The sequence below is a fragment of the Carassius auratus genome, chromosome 17 (assembly GCF_003368295.1).
Source record: "Carassius auratus strain Wakin chromosome 17, ASM336829v1, whole genome shotgun sequence".
In the NCBI taxonomy this organism is placed as follows: Eukaryota; Metazoa; Chordata; class Actinopteri; order Cypriniformes; family Cyprinidae; genus Carassius; species Carassius auratus.
In genome coordinates this window covers 25,891,857-25,913,923 of record NC_039259.1, presented here as the reverse complement: position 1 = coordinate 25,913,923, position 22,067 = coordinate 25,891,857, and the positions used below count along the sequence as shown (strand labels likewise).

The 22,067-nt window shown below is 34.5% G+C and overlaps 1 protein-coding gene across 1 annotated transcript; it reads left to right on the top strand.

Annotated features, from left to right (window-relative positions):
- Nucleotides 1-823: 823 nt before the first annotated feature.
- LOC113116912 (serine/threonine-protein kinase PAK 6-like) lies at nucleotides 824-21,155 on the top strand. The gene is made up of 10 exons (XM_026285210.1): nucleotides 824-1,241; nucleotides 7,985-8,203; nucleotides 10,123-10,650; nucleotides 11,610-12,137; nucleotides 13,274-13,810; nucleotides 14,821-14,954; nucleotides 16,613-16,739; nucleotides 18,630-18,755; nucleotides 18,831-18,965; nucleotides 20,492-21,155. The coding sequence occupies exons 2-10, from the start codon at nucleotides 7,994-7,996 to the stop codon at nucleotides 20,657-20,659; spliced, it is 2,493 nt and encodes an 830-aa protein (XP_026140995.1). The 5' UTR covers nucleotides 824-1,241; nucleotides 7,985-7,993; the 3' UTR covers nucleotides 20,660-21,155.
- The last annotated feature ends 912 nt before the right edge of the window (nucleotides 21,156-22,067 follow it).

Here is a 22,067-nt window from a genome sequence, read left to right as displayed (position 1 = left end):
AATCATTTGAATCAGTTCGTGAGTTCGTAGCGGGATCGCGAATCATTTGAGTCAGTTTGGGGATCGCAAACCATTTGAATCAGTTCGGGAGTTCAGAGCGGGTTTGCGAATCATTTGAGTCAGTTCGGGAGTTCAAAGCGGGTTCGCGAATCATCTGAGTCAGTTATGGGAGTTCGGAGCGGGATCGCGAATCATTTGAGTCAGTTTGGGAGTTCGGAGCGGGATCGCGAATCATTTGAGTCAGTTTGGGGATCGCAAACCATTTGAATCAGTTCGGGAGTTCAAAGCGGGTTCGCGAATCATCTGAGTCAGTTTGGGGATCGCAAACCATTTGAATCAGTTCGGGAGTTCGTAGCGGGATCGCGAATCATTTGAGTCAGTTCGGGAGTTCGTAGCGGGATCGCGAATCATTTGAGTCAGTTATGGGGATCGCGAATCATTTGAGTCAGTTTGGGAGTTCGGAGCGGGATCGCGAATCATTTGAGTCAGTTTGGGAGTTCAAAGCGGGTTCGCGAATCATTTGAGTTAGTTTGGGGATCGCGCATCATTTGAATCAGTTCGGGAGTTCAGAGCGGGATCACGAATCACAAAAGATTCGCGCTTGTAAATTTTCAGATTGGCCATAACCTTTAATTTGTTGCTGCCAACTGGGGTGGCAGCAGGGGTGGCAAGGCTTTCTTTTAGGGTGGCATCTGCCACCCTATGACACCCCTGCAAATAGCCTATATAACCTTTTTTTTATTATTATTGTGATGAATGAATTAACACAATTACTGGTATTTCTTCTGTAATCTATGTTTACTGTATTAAATATTTGATGATTCAGCTTCTGTCCTGTCATGACCCTATTCATCTCATTAATTATTCATGAGCTGACCGCTTTATCAGCGCGCGACTGAAGAGACCTGTCTCAAATCACGCGCTCACGTGGAAACGCTTCACCACGACGACAGAGGGGGCGTGAACCGTCTCCTACACACTGGAGGTCGAGGAGAGAGAGAGAGGATGCAGGCTGTTCTCGTTTCCTCTTAGATGTGGATTGTACCTAGTTTTCTCCATGCAATGATCACGTTAGCAAGGGATGCAGGGAGATCAGATGCGCGGCTTGGAGCATCATCTCTCAGAGATGGCAGAAATGCATCGCGGCATCCTGCAGTGGGAGGCTGATTGAGCTCATACAGCACCACAAAGCCTGTTCCCAGCAGGAGAGGCTCGTGAAGTCCTCTCCGCACAACGGCAAGGTAAGAAGAGCGGCGTTTTGACATCTATACGCGAGCTCATGACGCTGCCGCGCGCGCCGCTGCTTTGTGTTGCATCGCCGGAGAAAGACGCACAGATAGATAGATAATGAAGGCAGAATGAGAAGGTAAAGCTGTGCTGATGAGGACATGCTTTTACCTTCCTTCCCCCTCGCGCATCCCCTCCTCCTCAGACTCTCTCGCGATGCATTTGCATGCAAGGATGAAAACATACGCGAGGCATCATTTGGGCTTCTTCACTCAAAGTCAACCTTGCAAAGTTCATCCCATAATGGAGCTGATATATTAAAGTCCCTCCAGAGAATTATAGGACATTCGAGGCACCCTCAGAAGCACATGTTCCCCAAAGAGTGAAGCGCAGAAGTGTAGAGTCAGTCAAACCTAAAAATAAAAGGGATTTTATGCAGCGATGCCATTGAAGAACTATTTTTGGTTCTTTGAAGAACCTTTCACTGAACAGTTCTTGAAAGAACCACTTTTATCTTCTTAGAATAAAGGCTTTTTCTTGGCATCCGTGGTTGAGGAGCTTTTAACATCAATGGAAACTTTCCTTTATTCTTTAAAGTGGATACGGTTCTTAATTAAAATGTTTATCATACTAAGAAAAAATGAGTTCTTTTAGGAACTGATCTTTTGAAACTTTTATTTTAAGAGTGTAAGTGTGAAAGACATCTTAACAATCTAAATATTTTTTTTCCACTTTAAAGAACCTCTTGTGCAGTGTAAACAATCCATAGATGTTCGCAATGGAACCAGCAATGCCAATGAAGAACCGTCATTATTAAGAGACTGAGTGTAGATTAACCAATTTTGGTTCTCCAAAGAATCTTTCAATGGACAGTTTTTAAAAGAACCAGTTTTTCTTACAAATAAAGGCTCTTTATTGGGATCTACAGTGCCATGAGGACCTTTTAACATCATTGGAACCTTTCCCTTGAATAAAAGGTTCTTTATAGTGCCGTGGAAAAGGTTCTTAAAATGATTTCATGCTTTTAGGAACCGATCATTGAAAGGTTAGTTGGGGAAACCAAAATGATTCCTCTATGGCATCACTCCAAAAACATTTATTTTATAAAGTGTAGATGTGTGAAGAACATTTATGGATTTATGGATAATAAAGGAGGTTCTTGGAACTACAGAACCTTTATTTTTAAGAGTGAATGAAAAGCATTCATGCAAACACCTCAAACCGACCAATAATCACATTTCATTCCAAATGCAAGAATTTGTGCATCTCTTAATTCTGTTAAACAGAACAACATTTAAATACTTTCAAATGCACTTTCAGAAATACCAGGATCTTAGTCATATCTAGATATGCATGTATAAATTTACATTTATGCATTTGGCTGACACTTTTATCCAATTCAACTTGTTATCAGTACTTGGATTCAAACCCATGACTTTGGCATTGCTAGTATGCTTTGCTGTTAAAAAAAAACATTGAACTACTTCGTTCTACAGATCTTTTCGAGTTGTGTTTAACTTATTTGTTAAATTAGTAACATGAAAAGCTTTCTTTCTAGGAATAGCCTTAGATATGTTAGGAAGGCAAACAATTACTCACAGCAGTGCCATGATGAGCTTCTTAACTTCTTTAATCAGTCTCTTCTTCCTCATTAGGGTTAGGGTTGATGAGTTAGTAGGGCAGGGTTAGGTTGCCTCTGCTGGTGGATGTTGTAAATACACCGTTATGGGGCAAAAGCAGTGTATTCTGACAAAATTACTTATTTGTCAATAGCAAATATTTTTTATATGTTAATAGACCAGCGGCAGATAGTTTCTGGAGGCTTTAAAAACTATGAATTAGGCTTTTATTAGGGGCCAAGCACCACAGATGCATAGGCACCTATTGTATCCATTAGTGTGATTTATTTCTTCCGCTGCAAGTCTATGGCAGCCCATAGAACCGCTTGCAGGAAAGTTGTGAAATTTGGCACACTGATAGAGGCTAGTGAGAAAAGTCACCATAGCAAATTTGGAGTCTCTGACTCAAACTCTCTAGCGCCACCACTTGTCTAAACTTTCAAAAACTTTTGACCCGTGAGCCACAAAATTAAAATGATTTTTTCCTCTGATTCCTTCAGTGCAATGTCATATTGCATGCTTCTTTCATCAGATTGCAATGTTAACAGTTCATATAAACATCAGATTTGAGGAATTCTTAGTGAATGACAACAACTGACAAATTAGTTGTTTTCCTACAGCTTTCTTAACATGAGCAAAACGTCATGTGATTAAAAGAGAGTTGAATATTTAACAGAATCAGGAAAGTCTCGTAATACATAGTACATTTATTTCTGTCATCCTAAGTTTAGACACTAACCAGCCCATGAAAACCTCTTCTCTGAGCACTAGAGATGTTAATATAGAGTTTGAGACTCTTTATGTAAGCGCTGGAGATGTGAATGAGAATGCATGGGACTGAGGCTAAACATCCCCTGGAGAATGAAGAAGCAGAAAGAACAAGAGATTCAGATGGCAAACTGACACTCAAAATATATCCTGGTTTAGGCTTTGCAACAGAAAAGATGGCTGGATCTTCATGCAGATATATAATAAAAATCATATATATATATTATTTTCCATTTAGCCCAGAAACACGTTCCACACAAGCATGCAGATGCACACATACATACTCAGACAGTGCATGAATGTTGTGCATTTCGTTAGCATGAAATGACATGCATGTGGGTGATTGTGATTAGATTTGGTTTCTGGTTAAAGAAATACATAAATGAAGAAGAAAGTCAAAATATTAAATGTCATGGATGTAGGTTTACTGAGTAATCCACTGTCTTGAAGATTTCGATTTTAGAGCCAAAATGACCTTAGAAAGACTGCAGCATCGTTATATTATTTTTACACAGAGCATGGCAGGCCTGTTAGTAAAATCTGTTGACCATCTTGGTTGCATTATATGCCAATGGTGACCATTCAATAAAGGGGAAAAGCACTTTTAGTGTTTTTCCCTCCAAAGCTTGCATTGCTATAACTGTAAGAAGCAATTAAGATATCTTGATAAATTTATAGATGCTGGTTCTTAACTTATTTTCCTTTTGGTAGCTTAATTTTTAAGGCTTTATCTGGCGATATGGGGATTTCAGTGTAGGTCAAAGAGTAAATGATTGAATGATGCACATTTTCAGTGATCTAAACTAGATGTGGGTCACTATGCAGTGACCTCACAAAGTTGCATGCTTAATACACTAACTAGCATCCTATTATCACTTACTTTTTATTTTATTTCTGCATTTTATTCCAATTTTGTGTTAAATATTGTTTGCCAGTTTGAGTGAATTACTCAAGTCAAGCACATTGCATTGTGGGATAGAACGTTTCACACAGTGTTAACACAATAAATCTAAATCTGGTGCAAAACATCTTTAATTAATGTTTTTCCACATTGTCCCTGTTGAAATAAACAAACAAACAAACAAACAATAGAAATTGTATTGAGAATTACCACTGAAAATAAACTATTAAAATTACACATATAACATAATTCATTATAATTTATGAGCTGCTAGGGCAAAAAAAAGCTAAATTAAATTAAATTAAATTAAATTAAATTAAATTAAATTAAATTAAATTAAATTAAATTAAATTAAATTAAATTAAATTCTCAGAAGACAAATGATCACAGCTGAAGTACGTGTTTATTTTTTAAAGTAATTTCTGATATTAAAAAGGAATTGTCTTAATAAAAGGAACATTTTGCAAAGCATTTACATTTATTATCACTCATCAGATATATACTTTCATTTAAATACTTTGCATGACATTCTTTTCTCACTGCATACTGGTTTTAAAAGATTGCACTAATGAAGATAATATATTATATATAGATTAGATATAGATATAGATATTTAGAAATGCATTTGTTCTGAATTCTGCAGTAAAGTGAATCATCACATCTCACACTTTATATAATGTGTGTAATGTTCGGAGAGGGATAATTATAAAACAAATTACTTGCAAGTCTGTGAAGTGATAAAAATAAAGCTGTAAATGTCATTCTCTGCTACTTCAGATCTACTGTTTGGGTGGTTTGGACATGAGTAATGAGAGACAGACCGTGATTTAATCAATGTATTATAATTATTACCCTTATTATGAGTAAAAATGATACGATTAGTAAATCAGCTGAACTTTTAAGTTGAATCATGTGGAGATGATTGACAGATCAAATATGCAGAGCATGCATATATTCTGTAGCATGACAGAACTATTTATTTAAATAAACAGAGAAAACAAAATATTTATCATCGTTGTATATGATTTTAAAGCATCTGTAAGAGGATTTAAATTCATGCATTTGGCAGATGCTTTTATGTGAAGTGATTTTAGTAACACTACTGTTGACAGAAATGAATAAAACACTCAAATCCAGGAGAAACCTCATAAACACACAGCTTCTTCCTCATCTTTGTGTTCTTCAACACACTTGTGCTATTCATTAATTCATTAAATTAAATGTTTCTGATTATGCTCATATCTAAGATATCTTATATGATTTATATGTTATATATTTTTAGATATTCTGCTATAATATGAAATATTTTAATTAATAAAATATTTTTGTAATATATTTAAAAAGCAGCATTACAATTACCATTATATTTTATATGATAAAATAAAATATAATTTATTTTTTTCTTTTCTAGCTATGCTAATTTTATGGGCTATATATATCTATTTATAAATATATGATATTTTATATCTAAAGTGTTTTATCTTTAAATGCAATCTTTAAATGTTTAAAAAAAAATCTGAATGCAGTAATCATTAACTGGAAAACAATGTAATGGAAATTCATTTGTCAAATAGCAAAAATATGTTGCTTTATGAGAGTTATTTTTTAATAATTATATATCTGATATGTGATATTGTTGGGACAGATGTTACAGAATAGAAAGAGAGAAACAAAATAACAAAGATTGCGTCACTTATACACTTATGCTCTCCTGAACATGCACGCAGATGTGAAATGCTTCCCAGGCAATAAATAAATAAATACAAAATCTGTATGAAGAAATTAAATACTTATTTGACAAAATGTTATTTTTATTTTTAATTTTTTTCTGAGAATGTGCTCACCCTCAAGGTTCCAAGTTTGTTTCTTCATCAGGTTTGTAGAAATGTAGCATTGCATCAGTGTCTCATCAATGGATGCTCTGCAGTGAATGGGTGCCGTCAGAATGAGAGTCTGGTAAAAACATCACAATAATCCACAGCACTCCAGTCCATCAGTGAACATCTGGAGAAGACAAAACCTGAAACACATCCAGCGTTAAGATGATTTTATGAGTCAATAATCCATAATAAGACTTCCTCCAGTGAAAAAGTGTTCTGGTCTGAATCAGGAGAGAAATCTGCACAGATCAAGCAGCGTTTAAACAGATCTAAACTAATATGTGACTGGATTTTGATGCACTTTTTCACTGAAGGGAGTGTTAAAATGGTAATATCATATTTTAGATATTAAAAAGGTCTTAATGCTGGTTTGAGCATCCATTGATGAGACACTGATGCAATGCTACATTTCTCCAAATCCTTTGTTTTTGGCTGAACTATTACTTTAATAAATAGTCTTGCTGTATAAAGAAGCTCTTCTTCTCAAGGACAAGCAGTTAAATAGGCGTACACTGTTATTGTCAGTTTGCAAAAGACTGTAAAACTGTAATTTCTAAATGAATGCTGTTGAAAAAAATGCACAAATGCATAAAAGGTTTGACTTTGAATTATCAGGAGGAGAAACATCAGAGAAAAGCTATGCACTACATGCAAAACTATTGTATTTTCATGCACAGATCAGTTTTTATATTTCGGACTGTTTTGCTTCCATGTTCAGACTAGTGGCAAGAAAATGTATTACAATATATCATATAACATTTTATTTAAACATGGTGACTTTATTGTTTTTCTGGTTGCTGACAGTATTTTCTAATTTATTTTATTTTTTAATCACTCATTATTCACTGTGAAAAAATATATGGAGGATGTTGTATTTATTTTAAATAAATAACTAAATTGTGCTATGAAATTAAACAATTTAATAAAAAAAAGTGTATTATATAATAATATAATTAATTATATTACACTTGTATCTCCCCGAAACATCCAAGAATTCTGATTAATGTTTATAAAAACAATTATTGTTTTATTTTTGTATTTTACATGCAGAATGTTAACTCTTTTAATTTTTTAATATACAAAATTAAGCTACTTTTTCATGCATCAGAGGATTAATGCAGTGTAACTTGCCATTTCTTTGTAATTATTTGCGAAAATCACTATTTCTGAGTTTTCTTTTTGTTTTTTTTTCAGTGCATAATTCTGTCAAGACAAGATTGATTACCTGAAGTGAACTAGAAAAAGGTCCCTCGACGTCCTTGGCTTTCAGAAAGCTCAGCTGCAAGAAGAAAAGCCCTGAAAGGATGTTTTCCTAAACAGAGAGCGAGGGTTATTAGCTTTTCTTTGGCATTTTGGCCAGATTTAGGGCAACTTTGCAAGAAAAGGACAAAAATAGACACTGAAATGATTCATTAAGTATGGATACAACATGGTAGCTATCACCAGTGTTTACCATTTCTATTATATATATATATATATATATATATATGTTTTACATCTGAAATCGGTTGTCATCTGTTTTAATGCATTGTCTAAATAGCAATAGATACGTATTATAAATAATGCATTCAGAAATCTTTCTGCTGTAGGATCTGACGATGTTTCGCAAGAAGAAGAAGAAGAAGAAGAGGCCGGAGATTTCAGCGCCGGAGAACTTCGAGCATCGCGTTCATACGTCGTTCGATGTGAAGCGAGGAGTCTTCGTGGGTCTTCCCACACAATGGCAGAGTTTAATAGAAAACCTGCGGAGAGCCAAACCCATGGTGGACCCGTCCCGGATCACACCGGTGGAGCTCAAGCCAAAGAAGGTCAGGATTACAGTATATACAAATAAATATATCATGCAGAGAAAACATTAATGAAAACTGCTTTGAGAAGCTCCAAAACATTCCCGACATTATTCAGCCAAAAAATTACTTTAAAGTGACATGATGCATGCACTATATCAAATGTGAAGTTTTATTAACAAAGATTTTTAATTGAACAATTTGTAAATACATTAACAACAGCATGTCTTTGCATCGCACGATTAGGATCAGATGCATGAAAGAAAAAATAGAGCAAATGAATAAAATGAATGGGTGAGGGCTTTTCTTGTAAATTATATTCTTCTATTGAAGAAAAAAGGTTTTAGTGCATTTTTATTTTTTTTGCCAATTTTGTTGTAAAACCTTCTTCAATAATCTAAGTAACCCAAAACATCCTTTTTTTCTAATAAATAATAAATAATAAATAATTGTGAAATCATTATTTATATTAAAAGCTGAAATGCAAATGAGAATACATTAAATTCATGTCACTTTAAAGTCACGTGATGCATGAAATTCATCAAATGGCTTTTGCAACAACAATTTTATTGAAAAATTTGTAGCAAACAGTTTGGCAACCGCATGTTTTTCACATAAGTAGTGTATTTTCAAGTGAAAAAAAGATAAACGTTTTAATGCATTTTTATTTTTCACCTGCATTTAAAAAAAAAAAATAATAATTTACTTCAATAATTTTACAACTTAAAAAAAAATTAAAATTCACACCCTAGTTTGTGACTCAAAAGGTCCTGGAAACTGAAAAATCTGTTGCTTTTTCATTTTAATGCTTTTTACATTTGGATAATAATAATAATCCAAAATAAATAATATTAAAGTGTTAGGGATTTTCTTGTAAATTATATTCTTGTATTATAGCAAAACATTTTAATGCATTTTTATTTTTCCCCAGCTTAACTTTCTTGAAAAACGTGCTTCAAGAAACATTGTTTACTACTTCACAATTAATTCACAAAGTATTTCACATTTCTTAATATTTGTGACTCGAAAAAAGGTCCCATACACTAAATTAATTGTTGCATTTTTTTTAAAAATTTTATGTTTGATGCTTTTTGATCCCACACAAGAAATAGGAAAAATCCTCTGTCACATTGGCTTCTTATCTATATAAATAACATTGTAAAAATATTTTGTATTATTATAAATAACATATTTTATAGTATAATAAATATATAAATAACTAAACAAATGCAGTTTATATTATTATAAATATCATAAAATCATAAAACTACATAAAAGTGACATAAGTGGCATCATCTGAAATAAACAAAATAGCATCTTTGTTAACCTTTTTTTTTATTTTGTTCATTTGCAGAAATCCCATCTTCTCTCTTCGCTTTCTTTTTCATTATAAAGACAAAACAAAACAAAAAAACAAACAAAAAGAAAGAAATAACAAATAACGATTAAACACCAATAAACAAAAATATAAATACTATTGTAGAAATATTTGTATTATGAATAATATATTAGGATGGATGGAGTTTATAGTATTATATTTATTAATAATGATAAAAATGACATACAGGTGACTTATATGTCATCATCAGCAATTAACAAAACATGAAAAGGTTTAACTTTGTCTTGCTCTTAATTTGCAATAAAGAAATTCTTAGTCTGTCAGTCTGATTTGCAGAAAAGCTGATATTTTATTATTATAAATGAATAAATAAATGCATTTTATATTATATTATCAATACAGCAAAAAGGTGACATAAATGGCATCATCAGTCATCAACAAAAGAAGCCTCCTTGCTTTAGTCTTCCGAGTCATTCAGTGTTTCATAAACACAAATCTGTCACAAATAGGCTCCTCGGAGGAAAGTGTGAATTCACGCGCTCTTTAAACAGTGTCCGGTTTCAGCTGGCATTAATCAAACTTGACTCTGTTCTCTCTCCAGACCATCGTGCGCGGCAGCATGATCGGCCACGGAGACTATATATCAGCCATGCTGTCCGACATGAGCCGTCTGTCCGTCACCAGCTCCAACTCCCTGCGCAGGAGCAGCCCGTCGATCCGCAGGAGACCGCAGTCGCTCGGACGCCTCGGGGAGGTCAGCGAGGCCGATGTGTATCAGTACGAAGCCCTGGACGAGCCTGACCATCACTGGGACGAGAAATCACGCAACTTCCACAGCGAGAGCAGCACGCCGTACATGGGTCCGAAGAAGAGCGTGATGCTGCAGCCCAACGGCGTTCTGCCCCGCGCCAAATCCACTTACGAGGTCAGCATGAGCGCTCGTCCTCCGCCGTCCATCCCTGTACCTGCGCCGCCTCTCATGATGAGACGAGAGATCCCCATCACCTGCTTCTACAGCCCCACCTTGACACACGGAGACGGTGTGACGCCGGACACGAGGAGCACTAACAGACCGCTGGACCGTCCACAGAACAGCCCGGGGAGACCGTACTCCTCATACGACCTGAAGGTACCAAACAATATTCTGCTACGGCATAGAAATATGTGACCCGGGACCACAAAACCAGATTTATACATGAAAGCTGAATACTTAAGGATAGAAACAAATCTAAATATTGAGAAAATCATCTTTAAAGTTGTTCAGATGAAGTTCTTAGCAATGCATATTACTAATCAGAAATTACGTTTTGATATATTTAAAGTAGGAAATTTACTAAATATCTTAACGGATCATGACCTTTACTTAATATCCTAATGATTTTTGGCATAGAAGATACATTTAATATTTTGACTTATACAAAGTATTGTTGTCTATTTCTACAAATTTACCCAAGGGGCATTTATGTGCTTTTTATCTCACAATTCTAGCTTTCCCTTTTTTTTTATATATCTTGTAATACTGACTTTTTCGTTTACATCACGCATTTTTGAGTTTTCTCTGAATTAAAATTTAATGTCTCGCAATTCTGACTTTTCTGAATTTTAAGTTTATATCTCACCTTTTTTTTTTTTTAGTTTTTATCCCACAAGTTTTTTTTCCTCTGAATTGTGAGTTAAGATCTTGCTATAATGGCTTTCCCCAAAAAAATTCTATTTACATCTTGCAATTTATAATTTTTTTTTGGACATTTTAGTAAAAGTGGCTCCACCCCTTACAAACAATGCAATGGTCAGTCGAAATAAAAAAAAAATATATATTTTTTGGTAATTATTCATATTCACTGTACTGTACAGTGGTTTGGTTCCGATTGAGTTAAAAACCTAGGACTAGTTCGCAAAAGTCGATTTTGAACAATTACATGTTTTTTTTTGTTCGTTTTGACCCAAGGATTCAAAAAAATGTAATTTCTGAGTCTACGACAAATGGTTTAGGAGTTATGAGCAGTTTTGTGTTTTTGATCACTGTAGCGCTGATTGGAGCCGAGTATCAGCTGGCATTAATCAAACTTGACTCTGTTCTCTCTCCAGACCATCGTGCGCGGCAGCATGATCGGCCACGGAGACTATATATCAGCCATGCTGTCCGACATGAGCCGTCTGTCCGTCACCAGCTCCAACTCCCTGCGCAGGAGCAGCCCGTCGATCCGCAGGAGACCGCAGTCGCTCGGACGCCTCGGGGAGGTCAGCGAGGCCGATGTGTATCAGTACGAAGCCCTGGACGAGCCTGACCATCACTGGGACGAGAAATCACGCAACTTCCACAGCGAGAGCAGCACGCCGTACATGGGTCCGAAGAAGAGCGTGATGCTGCAGCCCAACGGCGTTCTGCCCCGCGCCAAATCCACTTACGAGGTCAGCATGAGCGCTCGTCCTCCGCCGTCCATCCCTGTACCTGCGCCGCCTCTCATGATGAGACGAGAGATCCCCATCACCTGCTTCTACAGCCCCACCTTGACACACGGAGACGGTGTGACGCCGGACACGAGGAGCACTAACAGACCGCTGGACCGTCCACAGAACAGCCCGGGGAGACCGTACTCCTCATACGACCTGAAGGTACCAAACAATATTCTGCTACGGCATAGAAATATGTGACCCGGGACCACAAAACCAGATTTATACATGAAAGCTGAATACTTAAGGATAGAAACAAATCTAAATATTGAGAAAATCATCTTTAAAGTTGTTCAGATGAAGTTCTTAGCAATGCATATTACTAATCAGAAATTACGTTTTGATATATTTAAAGTAGGAAATTTACTAAATATCTTAACGGATCATGACCTTTACTTAATATCCTAATGATTTTTGGCATAGAAGATACATTTAATATTTTGACTTATACAAAGTATTGTTGTCTATTTCTACAAATTTACCCAAGGGGCATTTATGTGCTTTTTATCTCACAATTCTAGCTTTCCCTTTTTTTTTATATATCTTGTAATACTGACTTTTTCGTTTACATCACGCATTTTTGAGTTTTCTCTGAATTAAAATTTAATGTCTCGCAATTCTGACTTTTCTGAATTTTAAGTTTATATCTCACCTTTTTTTTTTTTTTAGTTTTTATCCCACAAGTTTTTTTTCCTCTGAATTGTGAGTTAAGATCTTGCTATAATGGCTTTCCCCAAAAAAATTCTATTTACATCTTGCAATTTATAATTTTTTTTTGGACATTTTAGTAAAAGTGGCTCCACCCCTTACAAACAATGCAATGGTCAGTCGAAATAAAAAAAAAATATATATTTTTTGGTAATTATTCATATTCACTGTACTGTACAGTGGTTTGGTTCCGATTGAGTTAAAAACCTAGGACTAGTTCGCAAAAGTCGATTTTGAACAATTACATGTTTTTTTTTGTTCGTTTTGACCCAAGGATTCAAAAAAATGTAATTTCTGAGTCTACGACAAATGGTTTAGGAGTTATGAGCAGTTTTGTGTTTTTGATCACTGTAGCGCTGATTGGAGCCGAGTATCAGTCAATACTACTACCATCTGACCAAGGTTCAGCTCTTATGGTTTGGTCTGCACGATCAGTTTTAGCAGAGAACAATGATAATTAAGATCCCTACAATTATAATAATGTTTCAGCACTATGTGCACTATGTAAGTCCCTTTGAAAAGTGTTTGTTAGATGAATGCATATTGATAAACAAGTAAAGGAAACCCAGTCGTATTTGTATTGCACACAGGCGGACGCAGCAGTGAGACTCCAGCCTGGATATCTGCACAGCGGCACCAGCAGTCCTCTCGTGAGCGGCACCAGACCTCACAGAGCGGTGCATTCCTCCTCCAGCTACACCATCGGCCTCTCGCCCAACATCAGTTACCGGCCCCCCGGGCCAGACCCCTTCATGAGACACTTGGGCTGCCCAAACCCGGGTCTCTACCCCAGACAGGACAGTCCGTCTCAGCCCCGGCCGTCTCCCACCGGCTCTCTGGCTAACAGCCCTCCGGGAACCTGCTCGCCTGCATTCAGACCCCCGCAGCACCCCTCGCCCCGACCGCCGCCCGACCCGCCCAAAGTCACCCACGAGCAGTTCAAGGCCGCGCTGCAGATGGTGGTGGACAAAGGAGACCCGCGCTCGTATCTGGAGAACTTCGTGAAGATCGGCGAGGGTTCGACGGGTGTGGTGTGCATCGCCCGAGAGAAACACAGCGGACGGGTGGTGGCTGTAAAGATGATGGACCTCAGGAGACAACAGCGCAGAGAACTGCTCTTCAATGAGGTCCAACAACAACACAATGCTTTAAGGAATAGTTCCTCCAAAATTGAAAACATGCTCACCCTCAGTGATGAAGTTTGTTTCTTCATTAGATTTGGAGAAATGGAGCATTGGAGAAGACAAAAGCTATGTGTTTGTAAGAAACAAGTCTGTCGTTATGACATTTTTAACTAAAATATGAATCCATCAAAACACTTCCTCTAGTGAAAAAGTGGTCTGGTCCGAATCATTTGTGATTATTGTGATGTTTTTATCAGACTCTCATTCTGACGGCACCCATTCACTGCAGAGCATCCATCGATGAGACACTGATGCACTGCTACATTTCAAATCTGATGAAGAAACAAACTAATCTACACCTCGGATGAGACATTTTTGTGTAAACTATTCCTTTAAATTTAAATATCATGCATTCACTGTCTATGTTGATATGTTCAATATCCAACTATAGAATTAAAACACATTTGTTGATATTAGTGTCTAATCTTGAGATTATAGGGTTGCATCTCGTTACTCAAGGGCCACAAAATGTTTTGAATTATAGAAAAATGTTTTGAAAGGGAAATGTCTAGGGTTATTAATGTATTTTGAAATAAAATAAAATAAAATTTAATAAAATTTAATAAAATCTAATAAAATTTAATAAATTTAATAAAATAAAAAAAATTAAATTAAATTAAATTAAAAAAATTAAATTACATTAAATTTAATTAAAATTTTAATAAAAAATTTAATTAAAAATGAAATGTATTTAAATTAAATATTAAATTTAGTTCAATTAAAAATGTAATTAAATATTAAATTAACATATATACATATAAATTATATTTTGGAACACTGTAAACACTATTAACGTTGAATGTCTCTTATGAAAAAAAAATAATAATAATAACATAAAATAAAATAAAATAAAATAAAATAAAATAAAATAAAATTAAATTAAATTAAATTAAATTAAATTAAATTAAATTAAATTAAATTAAAAATGTGGGGTTGTGTTGGTGTGTGTTCAGGTGGTGATCATGAGAGATTACCAGCACAGGAACGTGGTGGAGATGTTCAGGAGCGCTCTGGTGGAGGAGGAGCTGTGGGTCATCATGGAGTATCTGCAGGGAGGAGCTCTAACAAACATCGTGTCTGAGACCAGGTACCACAGCACAACCTCATCATTTCTCCAGTTAATCTAGAGGCTCATGGTTTCGTTCTGATCTCTGTAGGATTTATGAGAAATATGCGTTCACATGGGTAGGTTAGTCTTCTAGTTAAAGATCCTGTGAGATACCCCTTTTAAAAATGCCTTTGAGCAAAAATAAAATCAAATAAATTCTGAATTCATGACTTTTAACTTCCGAAAAGTTCATTAGTGACACTTTTAATTGAAGTCAGATTTAAATGAAATGAATGCATTAATGATCTTAAACTGATTCATTTGACATTTTATTTCCAATATAATATAATATAATATAATATAATATAATATAATATAATATAATATAATATAATATAATTTTAAAGAGAATACAATAGAACTTAAAATAAACAAAAGTTATAGAATACAATATTAAATATATTAAAAACTAATATCATAATATAATATAGTAATTTAAAATAATGTAATATAATAAAAAATACATTTATATAAAAAATTATATCTAAAAAATGCTGGGTTGTTGCACCCCAACTTTAGGTTCAATTTCTGTCAAATTTTACTACTTCATTTTCTTAAACTTTTACTGAAATTAAATTTTTGGCTGAAACAACCCAATAATTTAAAATAAAACAATATAACCTAAAATAATGTAATAAAATATATAATTTAAAATAAAATAATGCAATACAATATTATTTAATAATTAATATCAACACTTTTATTTATTTTATTACTGTTGTACTTGATTCATACCACAAGAGGGTGATGTACAGAGAAGTTATTGATCTAAACCTAATGTCATGAATATACAATAAAATATAATATCAAATATAATTAGAAGAAAAGAAAAAAAAATATTAAAAGAATCAGTCAACATATTTAAATGAGCCCAAAAATTATTTATATATATATATATATATATATATATATATATATATATATATATATATATATATATTTTTTTTTTTTTTTTTTTTACGAAAATAATTGAAAATAATATAAAACTAATTTATACTTACTGGAAGACAATTTGTTTGACTGGCAATTATATGACTGATGAATGAATCCATAAGTCTGTATCTCAAGTGAATATCTATGTTGATATGTCTATGAATAATAATATGAATAATATATAAATAATAATAAGTGAACCAAAACATTCCTACAAAATATTACAGCAGGTTAAAACTAGTGTCATGAATATACAAAAGAAATATAAAATAATGAAATGAGTCAACAAGTGAAACGAGCCAAAAAAAAAATAAAAAAAAAATAAATAATAATAATAATAATAAAAAAATACAATTAAATAATTTAAAATAAAATTATTTTCATTTTGATTTGAAGATTATTATTTTTTGGCATGAATAAATTAATAAGCATGCAGAATAAAGCTAATGTCATGAATATTCAACAAAATAATAATAATAATAATAATAATAATAATAATAATAATAATAATAATTAGTCATCAGATTAAATGAGACAAAATTATAAAATAAAACATTTTTAAACTGATCTGAAGACATTTATAGTGCATGAATACATCTCAAAAAGTGTTTTCCCAGACTAACAAAATCAGTTTTTTAACTCAAAACGATTATGAATAAGTTATGGATCAGGAATCAGAGTTTGAAGGTTGGGGTTGTGTTCAGGCTGAGCGAGGAGCAGATCGCCACCGTGTGTGAAGCTGTGCTGCAGGCGCTGGCGTATCTCCACTCACAGGGCGTCATACACCGAGACATCAAGAGTGACTCCATCCTGCTCTCGCTGGACGGACGCGTGAGTCCATCTGTGTCTGAGCCACTATTCAAACCACTATATATATATATATGACATTAGGTTATGGATGATTGAATGGATGATGGATGGATGATGGATGGATGGATGGATGGATTGATAGATGGATGGATGGATGGATGGATGATGGATTGATTGATGGATGGATTGATAGATGATGGATGGATGGATGATGGATGGATGGATTGATAGATGATGGATGGATGATGGATGGATGATAGATGGATGGATGGATGATAGATGGATGATGGATGGATGGATGGATGATGGATGGATGGATTGATAGATGGATGGATGATAGATGGATGATGGATGATGGATGGATGGATTGATAGATGATGGATGGATGGATGGATGATAGATGGATGATGGATGAATGGATGATGGATGGATGGATTGATAGATGATGGATGGATGGATGGATGATGGATGGATGGATTGATAGATGATGGATGGATGATGGATGGATGATAGATGGATGGATGGATGGATGGATTGATAGATGATGGATGGATGGATGGATGATAGATGGATGATGGATGAATGGATGATGGATGGATGGATTGATAGATGATGGATGGATGGATGGATGATGGATGGATGGATTGATAGATGATGGATGGATGGATGGATGATAGATGGATGATGGATGAATGGATGATGGATGGATGGATTGATAGATGATGGATGGATGGATGGATGATGGATGGATGGATTGATAGATGATGGATGGATGATGGATGGATGGATGATAGATGATGGATGGATGGATGGATGGATTGATAGATGATGGATGGATGGATGGATGGATGATAGATGGATGGATGGATGATAGATGGATGATGGATGGATGATGGATGGATGGATTGATAGATGATGGATGGATGATGGATGGATGATAGATTGATGGATGGATGATAGATGGATGATGGATGGATGGATGGATGGATGATGGATGGATGGATTGATAGATGGATGGATGATAGATGGATGATGGATGGATGGATGGATGGATGGATGGATTGATAGATGGATGATGGATGGATGGATGGATGGATGGATGGATGGATTGATAGATGGATGGATGATGGATGGATGATAGATGGATGGATGGATGGATGGATGGATTGATAGATGGATGGATGATGGATGGATGATAGATGGATGGATGGATGGATGGATGGATGGATGGATTGATAGATGGATGGATGATGGATGGATGATGGATGGATTGATAGATGGATGGATGGATGGATGGATGGATGGATTGATAGATGGATGGATGATGGATGGATGATGGATGGATGGATGGATGGATTGATAGATGGATGGATGATGGATGGATGATGGATGGATTGATAGATGGATGGATGATGGATGGATGATGGATGGATGGATGGATGGATGGATGGATGGATGGATTGATAGATGGATGGATGATGGATGGATGATAGATGGATGGATGGATGGATGGATTGATAGATGATGGATGGATGGATGGATGATAGATGGATGATGGATGGATGGATTGATAGATGATGGATGGATGGATGGATGGATGATGGATGATGGATAAATGGATGATGGATGGATGGATGATGGATGATAGATGGATGGATGATGGATGGATGGATGGATGATAGATGGATGGATGATGGATGATGGATGGATGGATGGATGGATGATGGATGATGGATAAATGGATGATGGATGGATGGATGATGGATGATAGATGGATGGATGATGGATGGATGGGTGGATGATAGATGGATGGATGATGGATGGATGGATGATAGATTTTAAAACAAATGTATCTTCGATGTCTCTAAACCATTTCCGAGCTCTGATCTCATCTGTGTGTCTCTGGCTCAGATCAAGCTGTCAGACTTTGGCTTCTGCGCTCAGATCAGTAAAGATATCCCGAAGAGGAAGTCTCTGGTGGGAACGCCGTACTGGATGGCTCCGGAGGTCATCTCCAAATCCCCGTACGGAACAGAGGTACAGCTGAACACCACCACACAAACACATGAAGCAGACGGTCAGAGTAAAGCAGCGTCTGTGCTGCGTCTGCAGGTGGACGTGTGGTCTCTGGGCATCATGCTGGTGGAGATGGTGGACGGAGAGCCTCCGTACTTCAGTGAGACGCCGGTGGCTGCCATGAAGCGTCTGAGAGACGAGCCGGCACCCACCGTACGCAACCTTCATCAGGTACGAGTAAACCCTCTCCATTAATCACAGAGACACACACAGAGATGAACGTCTGCAGAGTTACAGATAGCTAGATTCCTACAAACACACACTCAAAAACTGTGTATTTCTCTAAATGCAGATCATAATAAATGAATGAAAATAAGCCTAATGACACGAATATAAAAAGAAAGAATGTGAAAAATAATTAGTCGACATATGAAATGGGTCAAAATTTAAAATAATACAAAAATAAAGAAGTGAAGATATATAGTTTAACGTGCAATTATTTGACATTAATAAATTAATAAGTCTACATCTCAAAAAGTTTTTCAATACAAACAGGTTTTTAACTATATGAATACAAATATTATTCCTACTAATAATAAAAAAATTACTAAACCATTGCTTTACATCAAGCTAAACCTAGTATTATGATTATACAAGAGAAAACATGTGAAAAATAATTAGTTATTAACCAATTTAATCAGACAAAAAAAAAATACAATAGAATAAAAATACACGATAAAATAAAATAAAAAATCTAAACCTTTTCATATGTGGAAGAACAAAATATGATTTTGACTTTTTCTGAACTGCAAAACTCCCCAATATGATGCTGAAGTTTGCTCTGTGTAAATAATAATATCAATAAACACCATATCAAATATATATTAATGTAAAGAAGTCACATTGTCGACAAACTGACACAAACATGTTTGAACTATAATAAAATAAAATAAAATTTAAATAAAAAAATAAACAAAATTAAATTAAATTAAATGAAATTAATTAAATTAAATTAAATACACTATATAACATGGCACTATATAAAATAATAAACACTATATAAAATAATATAAAAAAGTCACATTGTGGACAAATTGATACAAACATGTTTGAACTGGTGTTCAAAATAAAATAAAATAAAATAAAATTAAATAAAATTAAATAAAATTAAATAAAATTAAATAAAATTAAAAAATAAATAAAAAATTAATTAAATTAAATTAAATACACTATATAACATGGCACTATATAAAATAATAAACACTATGTAAAATTATATAAAGAAGTCACATTGTGGAAAATTTGATACAAACATGTTTGAACTGGTGTTCAAAATAAAATAAAATAAAATAAAATAAAATAAAATTAAATTAAATTAAATTAAATTAAATTAAATTAAATTAAATTAAATTAAATACACTATATAACATGACACTATATAAAATAATAAACACTATATAAAATAATGTAAATAAGTCACATTGTGGACAAATTGATACAAACATCTTTGAACTGGTGTTCAAAATTTAATTTAATTTAATTTAATTTAATTTTATTTTATTTTATTTTATTTTATTTTATTTTATTTTATTTTATTTTATTTAATTTAATTTAATTTAATTTAATTTAATTTAATTTAATTTAATTTAAAACAACATACAAAATAATTAATAAGATAAATAAACAAGTGTCCAAAAGTGTTGTGGTTGTAACAAGGCCTTTGCAGGTGTTTGATGTGTTCTCCCATCCGTCGGCAGGTGTCCCAGGTGCTGAAGGACTTCCTGAAGCGCATGCTGACCCGGGATCCTCTGGAGCGGGCGAGTGCCACTGAGCTCCTGGAGCACTCCTTCCTCCTGCAGGCCAGCTCTCCGCGGTGTCTGCTGCCCCTAGTGGAGCAGTACCGCAAGCGCATGTCCCGCTGCTGAAGCCTGCCTCGTCCCCCGGAGCAATCAGGACTGAGATGACTGTTAGATGAGAAATCAACTCTATAAAGCCATTTCCTTCTACCTGAGGACGTCTCATTGGTGCTTAAAAGCGTTGAATTAGAGCAGAAGTGCGTCTGACTGAAATGCCTCTGGGTTTAATGATCTGTTCGAAGTGTGTTATCATGACTCGCATCGAATCTGCGCCCGCAGAGACCCAGAACAAGCCACGTTTATCAGTTTCATGAAAGCTTGTGTTCGTATATCCAATATTTTATAATGCTTTCATATAATGATCTTACTTTTGGTTTTTACAGGTGCAAACAACACTTTATTATCATTAACAGTTTACAATAAAGTTCCATTAGTTAACATGAGCTAACACCGAAAATTATAAACTTCAACATTAATTAATACATTATTACATTGAAAATGTATTTATTAACTATTATTATTAACAATGAACAGTTGCATTAACTGTTAACAAAATGTACTGTGATGTATTAATGTATTAAAATGCTTTTTTAAGTTAAATTAAAAAAATAAAATAAAACAATTTTTCAAATGTGGCCTCAGCTTCAGATAATAATGTATAAAATTATAAAAATTACATTTAAAATGAAATAAAATAAAATATAATATAAAAAAAAATTCCAGCAGCTTCGAATGTGGCCTTATCTTCAGATAAAATTTAATTTAATTTAATTTAATTTATAAGATTATAAAATAAAATAAATAAAACATTTCCAACACCTCGGATTCAGATAATAATGTATTAAATTCTATAAATAAAATTAAAATTAATTTATATAATTAATAATATAAAGAACCTTGTGAACTAACTGAATTAGTCTGAGTATCTGTTGAAAAACGTCCATGTTTTGGTTATAACAAGGCAGTGATGTAGTTAACATGACTAATTGAAACTTATTGTAATACATTACATTGATATTCATTTATCTACAATCTACTGAATTCGACTGATGTGCTTTACAATTTCTCAATGTATTGTTGCCTAAATATCAACAGCTCAATCAGAATAAGTTGTAAGCGATGTCATTTGTTGTCAGCACCGAAAAGTGCGAAATGTTTTTATGAGCCATTGGAACCAACTGTATATATTTTAATGACTGATTTATTATTCGTTTTCAATGGATCGATGAGTACCTGCTTTTGGAAAGCGTGCTGTGAGTGGTTTGTAATCCGTGTAAATATTGCATCTGCGCTCGATGCTGATTTGATGCTCAGGCGTCAGAAGAACAAATAATGTACAGAATCGGAGTGGGACACGACCAATATTTGCATTTGTTTAATTATGAGAGAAGAACGGACAAGTCTGTTTGTTGGTGTGTGTGTGTGTGTGTTTACATTTTGGATGCAGCGGTCAATGTGATATTCCTGCATCCTGTTG

Excerpts from the sequence above, each read along its gene's own strand:
- LOC113116912 (XM_026285210.1), top strand. The coding sequence starts at position 7,994 with ATGTTTCGCAAGAAGAAGAAGAAGAAGAAGAGGCCGGAGATTTCAGCG. Across the intron at positions 16,740-18,629 it reads TGCTCTCGCTGGACGGACGC|ATCAAGCTGTCAGACTTTGG; the intron begins GTGAGTCCATCT and ends TCTCTGGCTCAG. Across the intron at positions 18,966-20,491 it reads CCGTACGCAACCTTCATCAG|GTGTCCCAGGTGCTGAAGGA; the intron begins GTACGAGTAAAC and ends ATCCGTCGGCAG.